The 12,033-nt window shown below is 33.4% G+C and overlaps 1 protein-coding gene across 1 annotated transcript; it reads left to right on the forward strand.

Moving 5' to 3' along the window:
- Positions 1–1,497: 1,497 nt before the first annotated feature.
- On the forward strand, positions 1,498–7,836 carry LOC130901562 (zinc transporter ZIP3-like). The gene is made up of 2 exons (XM_057813033.1): positions 1,498–3,180; positions 6,793–7,836. The coding sequence occupies exons 1-2, from the start codon at positions 2,941–2,943 to the stop codon at positions 7,711–7,713; spliced, it is 1,161 nt and encodes a 386-aa protein (XP_057669016.1). The 5' UTR covers positions 1,498–2,940; the 3' UTR covers positions 7,714–7,836.
- Positions 7,837–12,033: the final 4,197 nt, after the last annotated feature.

Genomic DNA, 12,033 nt, shown 5'->3' on the forward strand with positions numbered 1-12,033 from the left:
GCTACATAAAGAAAAATCTACATTAGTCTAAAAATTAAGACGTGAAAAATCATATTTTGTAAACATGTGTCAGCATTTATTTTAATATAAAATAGGATTATTGTAAACACTTGTCAATGAATTGTAGTTAATTCGCTTGTGAAATTTTTAAAAACATATATTCAGACATCAAAAATATAACTTGCGACGATTTTTTACTTATGTAATAATTGTTTAATAATTTTCGCACGCAATTTTTGATTTAACTTTAACCGATTACTAGAGCAACATATTTATAAATATTTGTTTGTATATAGTGTCAAATATAAATTGTTTATAGTATAGAAGATTATTTTTCTTGGATAGTGTGAAAAATTGGATTCGAATTGAGTTGAATTAGATAATTTGTTTACAGTGAAGTAACTTTTCCACGGACATGGAAAAATTAAAAAACCATAACTACCCCAAAACTTGATAAGTTTGGTGAAAATGAGTGTGTTAAATTCTAGGGTTATAACAACAAAAAAACGGACCATCTAAGGAATTAGAAATAAATAATGGGGTAAGGCAAGGTGATGGACTTTCAGCGGTATTGCTTAACATTGTAGTTGAAGGCATAATTAGGGATTGTAATATATATAGAAATATCATTGATAAATCAAAACAAGCAATAGTATATGCTGAAAATTAAACTCCAATAGCAACAAAGAAATTTTTGAAGACACATCAAATAAATAAATTAAATAAATCAGAAAAAGACAAAATATATGGAAATTGAAAAGTATTCGACACCTTCAAGTACTTAGCAACGAAATGATAAGCAACAAAAATGACACAAAGAATAAGACAAGACAGAGAATTCATGCGAGATATAGATTTATAGTAAAAAATTATAATGCAAAGCAAAAGAATAAGCCGAGCAATCAAATTAAGAGTCTACAAGACACCGATAAAACGGTGGAAGGATATATGAGAGGAGAATGATTAGGAAAATACATGGACCAGTGAAAGTTGGAAATAATAAATGGACTTATAAACTACGAAATTAAGAATATATAGGAAAATGAGGATGTAGTAGATACAATTACAGCAAAAATAATACAATGGTACGATCACATTTAAAGAAAAGAAAAACGACAAAGTACAAAGAAAACTAAGGAATGGAGACCTAGTAAAAAGATTGCCAGGTAGACCAAATCAGATCAGATTCTACAAGATATGCAAATTCTAGGAGTACGTGACTGGAAATCAATTTCATCATGTCAAAAACATTTCGTGTTTAATGCATTTCGCAAAGAAACTATTCGACTAGTAAACATGGCTTGAAATTTACGTCAATACTATCGCAACCCTACATCCAATAACTTGCTAATGGGGCTGCGAAATTATATACTTCCAATCAAGGGGAATGGATCTAATTTACATGAGAGCTCTCATAACGTAACAAAGTGAAGTAGCATGCGCGGTCTAAATAATAAATTCCAGCTCCAATATTATTTTCACTTCTCATTTCTTTCCAGTTTCTCTAAAACATTTAACTGAAAATGTACTCGGTGACGTTGATTTTTTTGCAAGACGAATATAGAAAGCACTACAGCCAAGTTTGTATTATACATAAATAAATGTGATAGTGCACTTTTTCGCCAAATTAATTTCAATTCACTCATTTGTGCAGCTTAAGTCTATCAATTAGTTTGATAGTTTCAATCAAAACGTACAGAAATTTTCCAAAAAAATAGAAAATAATTGGATTGAAACTATATATTTATAAATTTTTCATCAAAATCGATATAGCTTTGTACAAGGAAATATTATTTTTCGTATTCAACATCTTGATTTAGGAAAAGACATGTTTATTCATTTATTATCTCCTTCAATATATACTAGACCGCTTCGTGCGAATCTTCCATTGTTCGAAACAGTGCAGGAAGTCTTTTTCTGTCATTTCCTTTTTCTTTCACAACTTCAAAAGACTCAAATCTTGTTCCTTTTAGTACTAATTTGACCTTAGGAAAAAGGTAGAAGTCGCACGATGCAAGATCCAGCGATTGAGTTGGGTGGTCACACTGGGATGTTGTAGTTGCAAGCTTCTTATTGTTCAAATGGATTTTAGGCATCAGACCTGCAGACACTAAAATTTACCGCACAATTTCTATGGATTCAGCAATCGCATGAATACTTAGCCCACGGTTCGATCGAATAAAATTACTGACTTTCCGATATATTCATCCGTTTATGACGTGGAAGGGCGTCCCGAATGTGAATCATCTTCAACATCTCCTCGGTCATTTTGAAGAAAACACTTAAACCACTCAAAAACACGTGGACGCGATTAACATTGTTTCAATAAATTATAAGTTTCAGTTGCAGTTTTCCAAGTTTCTTTTAAAATTTGACAACAATCCGTTGCACTACATATTTTTACGTCGATACTTTTTACGACGAAACAAAAAAAAGAGTCTCTATACAAACGAATGCAACGGCTAGACTGATTTATCTTCTACTACTACTACTACTATTTATCTATTTGATTGAAATTTAATTCCTCATACAGAGGATGTGTTCTGCATTATCTCTTTCGTATCCACAACACATACAGCTGTCGGTCTCCCTTTTGCCTGAACGCTTAAAAACTCCAAAACCCCCGTGGCCTGTAAGGAACTGAGTGATATAGTAGCTGGTCCTTCTGGACTAATGGTACAGTGATGATTTCTTGATAATAAGATAACTCATAACCTTTATCATCTTAATAATTGATAAGAGTTTACAGAACTCTCTACCGCTGTGAAAAAATCGTTCAATATCAAATTATTTCCTTGTATTTACGATGATGTACTGTAAACATTTTTATTTATCTTCCAAATGTTCAATTTATATGAACAGGCTGTAGTACTGAGTATTCGAGTTATATACTGATGAAGGTTAGTGATGAACACACCTCAGGTACAATTATAAAGAATTATGAATTTAATAGCTACAAAAATATTAGTGGCAGTGCTGTTTTTCTTCATAAGATTCAATTTCTCAATTTTACCAGTGAAGTTGTATAATTTTTTGAGAAAATGGGAGGGAGAAGACGCCTCTTCAGGGCAATTTATTAATCACAAACGACACAAGCAAGTTACGCTAGCAATTGCCTTCTGTCAGTCCTTTGGAGGTGGTGTTTTATTTGCTACTTGTTTTTTGCATATGATGTTAGAGGTAAGTATCTTCTCTACAGTTGTAATTCAATTTATTAAATAATGACACTTAAGTATAAAGAATATGAACAAATTGATGGTTGTGTCATGTAGATTGCTGTGGCGTTTTAGACACGCGGTACCTACACCTACAAGATATTTTGGACAAAGCTCTGCATCTAATTGTAACGTAATTGGTCTCCTGCCCATTTTTGATATAAATACTACTTTTGACTCTCTCCATATTTTGGGTGTGTAGCCTACAATCAGGCTAGCTTCAAAAACTTTTCGAATGTTTCTTCATTACTTCACAGCCTTTTGGTAGCATGGCTAAAAAAATGTTGCCTTTTCCAAGTGAGTTATAATTATGTAAGCTCTTGATGGCCTACTTTCAGTACATTCCCCAGGGACTCGTTTATTTCGTTTTTTCTTATTATTGAGTCAGAAAAGTAAGTCTTTAAAAGGATCTCTAAATTGTCTTGATGATTATAGCAATAATCTCCGTTTAGCTTCTGAAGTAGTCCAATACTGTTTGAATAGTTCTTGGTTAAGACTTTTAAGAGACGTTGTGCTGTGGCTAACTCATGTATTCCTTTGCAGAACTGTTTACAAGCTCTTCTCTTAAATGTTCTCAGTTCCTGAGCATAGTTTGCTAGGACTGTTATTTTCCAATTGTCAGTATTCTTTGCGTTGAACCGTTTCTTTGCCTCAGGTCTCAAGCGATCCAGCTTTCCTGCCACCAATGTACGTCTTTATGCATTGCCATTGATTTTACTGGTTCACTTTGTTTTTATATGCCACATTGATAAAGTAGGACAAGTGGTTGTAGGCTTCTTCCAGTTCTACTTCGACCTATATATTATAGGAGATTCTTCAAAATCAATCATACTTAAAATCAAAAAAGGCAATTATTTCGAAATGAATGCTAAATATCAAAATGTCAAGCATGAAGGTCTGCTCTATCCTCTCCTCCAAGCAGCATCTTTTACATTGTATTGATGTTAGAATAGAAATTGTTAAGAAATTAACTTGTTTTCCGTTTTCCGTATTTCACTTTTAAGACCATAGACCATGATTATAAACAAATTTTATGTCTCGTACTCTTATAAATCTACCACATATAATATATCAAAATTCATCAGCATCACATTTACAATTTCTAGAGGTCATTTTAATCTTTTTGAATCTTATAAAAAAACAGTTCTTTGTTTATCACTTAGGTGATAGTTAGATATTTTAAACAACAATACTTTTTTTAATACATGAACCTGAGAGAAACGATTCATTCTCATTTTTATTAAGTAAACAAACTTTTTAAGAAATATGGTGTTATGTTATTAGTTATATATCTGACATATTTACTTGAAATTTTGACAGATGACATGGGAAAAATGACGGAAACTGACAATATAATGAACATAGCGAAACTGTTGTCAACCTTTGTAAAATTACGCCTCCCTCAAATCACCCTCGTATATAATTTTAATAATGTCCATGTACAATTCCATTTACTGAAAATTCAGAATTCAGAAAGCTGCCTTTATTGCCAGATTGGAAGGTAGCTAGTTTATCAGAAAATTAGCAATTCATCTAGGTCTTAATGTGAGTACCATATCCAAAGTGAAGAAGCGATAGAAGAAGGATCTTGAACCGAAAGGTTGGGCATGGATGAAGGGAACTTTCAAGTGACTCACAAGATATTGCATTGATTAATTTTTTTAAGAGATCATTCCTTCGAATCGGCTGCATGTGCAACAAACTTTCCAGAATCGAGTCCTACGGCATGTAGAAAGAACGAATTAAAGCTTGCGATTTGAAAAGCTGTGCAAGTTCTACAAAACATCGCTTCAGGGAACGAATTGTCTTTACAGATGAAAAAACATTCAAGTCGTGCGATATTTTGTTGAAAGTAATAAGTCCGGCAAATTTTGAGCCAATGTTTGCTGTTCTATTATGAACCAATACGATTTATTTTGAATGTTTCCATTTTGTAGCTCTTTTTGCCAATAACATCGGAAGACTTCATTGTTTTACCTTATTTGTTTCATTACTGATCACTATAAACATTTTTTATAATGTCCAAAGAACATAGTTTTTGATTAGATGTCCATATCAACTCAAGTTAGTTGTTATAGATACAACGGCATAAAGAGATTTTTTAGTATTAGGTAGTAGTAACCTTAAGCTTAAGCTCAAGCATACGTCGACTGGGCTGAATGGGTTAATAATTACCGTATAATGAAGATATTCCTCTGAAGATTTAATATTGGTAAAAATGGCAACAAATGACAACTTTACACAGGTAAAAATTTGCAAAAATATGTCCCAAGAATTGTATGCTATTTAAATAAACAGAAGTGTATATATGAACGATTGAAATTTTCATATGGATAAAATAAGTGATTGTGTTTGTCATATAGTCCATTGAAATGTTACATGAGCTTTTTTGGGACATATGTGGTGGGTCAATAGAAGCTTAACCTCAAGTTCGTGGGATCGCCAACCTTGTCGCGATATACGTCTTACAAAAAATTGTTAGAGACAATTTATTGCAAATTGTTTCGTCTACAAATATATTCATATAAATTTTTGCCCCAAATTTAAAATTAAAAAAGTTATAAGCAAATAAGCGCTCTATTTTTTTTTATTAAAAGTTTTTACCAAAAAATTACTTCAAACCAATCTTGTAGATGATCTTTCGAGAAAAATTTTTCTCTGTAATTTTTTTTATTTCATTCATTTAAAACGTTGTTACAGCGCTCCAAAGTTGACCTGGTTCGTCAATGCTCATAAGAATCCGTTCAAAACGAAATGTTTCAATTTATTTTTGATTTTTTTTTATTGTAAATATATTCTTAAGAAATTTTTGTTAAATTCGTACAACTGCCCTTACAACTCCTTTCCCCGTCACCTATGAGATAGAGTCTGTAGACGCGTTTTTTTACGTGGTATCCCCAGTAGGCCTATTCACGGACATTTTACTTATAAGGTAATCCTTGAAATCATAATATTTTCAATCAATTATTATCTAGTTACTCTAATCTACTTTTCTTGGAAGGTCCAAGCCACGGCTAAGAATGTGAATCGACGTCAAAGTTTGAGGAATGAGAGGAGTTAAAATTGGAGTCGTAGTTGGAAGTTCATCTTCAAATTCATTTTCTTCCATTAACTTTCACATTTCACACTTTCACAATGGAGGCATACTGTAGAGCATTTCAAGCCTGCTTATCTGCAAAATTCTGAAAAATTTTCCTCTAAAGATCATCAACAAGATTGGTCTAAGGTAATGTTCTTGTAAAATGTATAAAAAAAAGTTATAGAGCACTTTTTTGCTTATAATTTCTTTAATTTCAAATTTAGGGCAAAAGTTGTATGAATACATTAGTAGGCAAAACAATTTGCAACAAATTATGTTTCAGCGATTTTTTTATAAGACCCATAGTTTCTGAGATATCACGAAAAATCTCTTTTTCAAACATGGCGGCTGGAGGACAAACTTGAGGTTAGGCTTCTATTGAGCCCCCACGCATGTCCCAAAAAATTAAATTGCGTTCTCTGAAAAATGTGATATTCGGTCCTTAAATTGTAACATTTCAATGGACCAACAGTCTTTCACTGATATCTTTTTTTCAAGGTTAACAATTCTGTGGAGTATTTGAAGCAATTCGGAGATATTAATGATGATTATCCATTAGCTCAACTAGCGATATGTTTGGGATTTTTCTTTGTATACTTTTTAGAAGAAATTTCTCACTGGGCAGTTACAAGATTTCCTGACCATCCATCTTCACCAAATTGCGAAAAGAAAGTATTTATTATTGAAGAATATAATAAGGTAATTGTAGAAGAAAAAGAAGAAGAAGAAGAAGATAAAGAGAGCTCACCAATAGAAAAAGATGATGATAACAGTATAAGGAAATCGAAAGATGTTTTAAGTATAGACGAGAATCATGAGTCCATTGTTTTTGATTCGTTGAGCTTAAATTCTAGCGTTGAGCGAGAAAATGAGAAAAATGCCGATATGGACGGGCATTCCAGAGAAAATGAAAAAAAAAATCTTAGAGAAGAACGAATCGATGTTGAAATTAAATCTAAACAACAAGTTATACGTGGAGTATTAGTGATAGTTGCTCTTTCTTTTCATGCTATTTTTGAAGGCTTAGCTATAGGATTACAAAAAAATATCGGCAACATTTGGTATATGTTTATTGCCGTTTGCATACATTCAGCTACTATTTTGTTCTGTATTACTTTAGAAATGGTTATAGCGAGAGTTAATTTCAGAGCTATATGTATTCATGCTTTCGGCTTAGCTTTCTCAAGCACCTTAGGAGTATTCTTGGGAATCCTTGTTAGTTACACCAGTGACCTAGATACTAAAGGTAAATCAACGGCTGTTGTAGCTCTTGAAGGACTATCAGCGGGTACAATTTTGTATATAACCTTTTTCGAAGTATTGAATAGAGAAAAAGAGAGAAGAATTTATAGAATGTCTAGAGCTATATGTATATTGAGTGGGTTTAGTCTTATGGCGTTTCTTCAATGGTACCGATAGCATTTTAATACGGTTTTTTACTTATAAAGATAAATAAATGAGAGAATAAACGTGATACTTTGTTTCTTTATAGACTAGAAGATAACGTTCCAATTCATTCCCTCTTGGATATTCAACCGTCTGGAGCTAGCAAAATCAAACCTTGCAAAATCGTTTATTTTAGAAAATGTCTTGTGAAAATGAGTTTTCATATATTTTTAAGATATTCCAAACCTATTTTACTATAAACGATTCTGACTTAAACATAAATCTTCCTATTATACAAAAAAAGGACATAGCGACTTCCACATTGGTTAAATCGAAATGAACATTGATACTCTAGAGTCTAGTTCATGTTTTAACCAATTCTATTTTTCGGTTTTTCTTCTTATGGTAATGGAAACATCCTCTACCTTCCTGGCTACGCATTTTGCAGATCTAGTGATAATGTGGGGTTCCAATACATGCAAAGCCAATTTTCACCTAATTCACCCCTTTATATGTTTTTTCTGATTAAACAGAACAAAATCATTGATATCATTCTGGTTTCTGTCTTATTTTTTTCCCCGATGCGTACTAGACAGTACCAGAACATTCTTTTTCTTAGTTACATATGACTCTAAAGGGCGAGATTGTACGAATACGAAAATACTTGAATTTATAGGGGATTTTTGAGATTTTTTCTTCAATAATTTTCTGATTAGTGGAACGCTGGTGAACCTATTGTAATATTTCGGCCCTAACTGTTCAAAGATTTACATGATCTTCCAATCTTACGTTTGGACTATTACTCTTTTTGAACTGTCAAATAGTTCAAGTTGGAATTTCTGGAACCGTTGGCGATATTCATACTGAATATACTGTACCACTGCACCAACACTAACAATTATACTGTCTGACGCGCGTTACATCAGTTTACCTTCAGTCTCTGAAGAAGATAACTTGGTTATCGACACGCGCGTCAGACAGTGTAATTGTTAATGTTGGTGTAGTGGTGGTGTAAACAGTATATTCAGCATGTCAAATAGTTTGTTGTCCTGAAGACGTATTTTTAATTTAGAACATTCGCGCATCTGTCACAGCAAACATTTCAATTTCATATTTGCTGGTCTTACACGGAATAAAGAGCTTCACTAAAGCTTCACAGCTTTTAATGAACTGTTACAAATTCTGGGATGCTATAACCAATTCTGCGGTTTTTATTAAGTGTATAATCTCTTAATATAAACTTTTGTCGCTAAACGTCAGTACCTAAGGTAACACAAGTCCGAAAATTTATTTTTAAAAATTTAAAACTACACTATGCGGAAAAAATCGCAACCGCACGAATCCTACTGTCTGCGCCAGTTATTTTATTTTTATGTCGAAAAATTTATTAAACTCGAAATTACAATTATTTTTCAAAGTTTGAATGAACAGAATTAATTTCACAAGCGAATTAACTACAATTCATTATTTACCACAATCCTTTTTATATTGAAATAAATGGGTTTTCATTTTTAGGAAGTTTTGGAATTTTCTTTCACGTAACTAACATTACCAATCTTAAAATTTCCACACCTGAGCTGACAGTTCCCCGTGAGTGTTTTTATTTAATCTATTCGTTTTTAACATTCCTGTATATTACGATACATTACGAGGATGGCTCCAGAGGGGCATAGAAAATAATCCGGAGGGGCTAAATCAGGTGAATAAGGTGCACGAGGTATTAACTAAAACTTTAATTCATTAATTTTGACCACTGCAATAACGGACATGTGGACTGGTGCATTTTCTTGATGTAATAATACTCGCTGTTGATAGTTCTCCATTTTTCAAGATAGTCAATGAAAATTATCCTACGCGCATCTCAAAAAACATACGCCATGATCTTGCCTGCAGATGGAACCATCTCTGCCTTCTTTGGAACCGGTTCTCCCTTTTCAGTCCATTGTTTTGATTGCCAAACATCTTCATGACGCTGTATTGGTTCTATTGTGAGCAAACGCGACACCCACCTTGCGCACAGCGCACATTTTAAAAAAGTTTCTACGATTACGAATACGGATGATGAGCTAGAAAATCGGGTAGCAAAAGGTTGTAGAACAATGAGGTCCTTGAGTAACATTCTGAGAGGAAAGAAACAGTTTGTTCAAATCGACTGTACTGTACGGTGTGAGGCCTGGGTACTAGCCCAGAAGAGAGCTGAAAAGTGTGATAGAGGAAAGTAAGATGCATGGAGAAGGAAACAAAATTCTGAATCGAAATAAATAAATAAAACCTCTAATATTAAAGATTCATCCCGAGTCCAAAGACTCAGGTGGTTGAGACGTTTGTACAGAATGGATACAAACAGAATTGCCAAGAGAGCACAAATGGAGGGAGAGGGAATCAGAAGAAGAGGAATGCAAAAAAATAAATGTATAATAAAGACAGTAGTGGAAAACAAAGCTTAAAGAGTTTGATTATACTCAAGTCTGAAATATATATTTTGTCATTTTTTTTAACTGTAAAAAACTTAGCGTTAAGCCTTGTTTATTAGAGGAAAGATTAATACTTTTGTTCCATATATCTCTGGTGCAACGAAATAATATTCTTGAACCTTCTACAGTTCAACAAAAGATGACGCAAGAGTAGATCTTCTGAAAGAAAATCGATAAAACTTTGATCGTGTCTCACTTTACTCCGACGTGTAACTTAACTTTATAAGTTTGATTTGAACAAATCGTGATGTCAATTCATATTTTCATCATTCTTAAGATAATTTATAGATTAAATTTATTCAACAGCTTAAATTTATTTTTTTATCGTGACGGAATTAGGGATTCATTAAAGTACAATTATTTTAAACACAGTTTTGCTTTATTCTGATAATCCAATCAATAATTATTTCATATAGACATCGATTGACATAAAATGAACATACAGTATAATTAATTATTCATTTGAGAATGAACACACAACTGCCTGGTAGTACGGCAGTTCATCTGAGGACATTAAAATATTAACCTTGTAAAATCTACAATTGGAGCACAGTAAGGTGATACCAAATTTCTGAATGCGGTTTAAAACCGTCCATTATTCATCCGAGATCAGGCCAAACCGTATGAAATACCTGGTGAAGACAAATCGACTTCCCGCAGTATGAATGCTGGTAGTCTTGATACCCGACAGGTTTGTATGCCGAAATGTACGTCAGAAGTGGTTTCCTAAGAAACTCAGCTAACTAAGTACTGCGTATGGGACTAGTACTGCAGCATATCTTTCGGTATCATGAATACCCTGCTTTCCTGGAGTGGAATGATACCAGTAACGAGATCTTGTGCCATTTCATTCCGTAGGTGAATTGCATGCCAACGAAAAATTCAAGACTTTGCTCTCGGTAGGTCAGGTCTCATACTTATCGAATTCTTCGAACGCGGAAAAACCACCAACATTGTCATGACTGACTCATCATAGCTTCTCATGGCATCAGACTAGCTTAAGCTTCTTAAGTAAAGTCTTCAATTACGTTTCTTAGCTTTCAAATTCAGCAGCTCTCATATATTTGTGAAAAAAGTTTAGATTTACTTCAATATCAACGGAATAAGTGCAAAACAAATTATTCTCGATTTAAAATATGTTGTTCTACTTCGAACAGTCTGTGAAGGTGAAAATTCGGGACCAATCTCAAACAAAGATTAATTTAGGCTTCTCCGGTCTGATAGAAGAGGATTGCCAAAAAATAGCTATGATGGTGATCCGTGTGTGAACATCTACATCCTCTGAGCATCCTCCACTAGTGAAATCAAGGTTTAGCTTTCCAGACAGAAGGAATGGGGATTAAAATAGATTATATGGATGGGTATAATATCAAATCCTTTCCCTAATAAATGTTATAGCTAGTAAATTACCTAGCTAGTAAATATACTCGCCTCGAACATCAACATAAAGACTGCAGAGGCAGAACAATACATTGCTTGACCACTATATCAAAGCTGATTCTTGAATGCTACAAAGCAGTTAATAAACTTGCTAGCGGTAGAATCGCTCTGCTCTTACTTGCAGACTATGAAATATCTTGAGCTCTGGAAGTGAGAAACAACAAGGAGGACCTTTATAGGTAAGACAAACAGCATAGATTTGCCGCTAACCGGACTGATAGTTGTGTGGAAAAGAGGAGGACATATATTCTCTGTAACTGTCTACCTCCATGGGATATTACCTTGGCAATTAGAATCGGGAAGACCTTTCCAGTAATACTAATTTGAAATCCAATTCGCACTTTAACATGTTATCCGGAAGCTACTGGATATGTCTCCGTTTTAAGTTATAGGACTATGGAAATAAGCGAAAAATTGAATGTAATATTTGAAAGAAGGA

Source organism: Diorhabda carinulata, chromosome X (genome assembly GCF_026250575.1).
Source record: "Diorhabda carinulata isolate Delta chromosome X, icDioCari1.1, whole genome shotgun sequence".
Taxonomy (NCBI): Eukaryota; Metazoa; Arthropoda; class Insecta; order Coleoptera; family Chrysomelidae; genus Diorhabda; species Diorhabda carinulata.

What these genes read in the sequence shown, in the direction of transcription:
- LOC130901562 (XM_057813033.1), top strand. Translation starts at nt 2,941, where the DNA reads ATGAATTTAATAGCTACAAAAATATTAGTGGCAGTGCTGTTTTTCTTC. An exon ending in TTTTGCATATGATGTTAGAG is followed by an intron (nt 3,181 to 6,792) that starts GTAAGTATCTTC and finishes CTTTTTTTCAAG; the next exon opens with GTTAACAATTCTGTGGAGTA.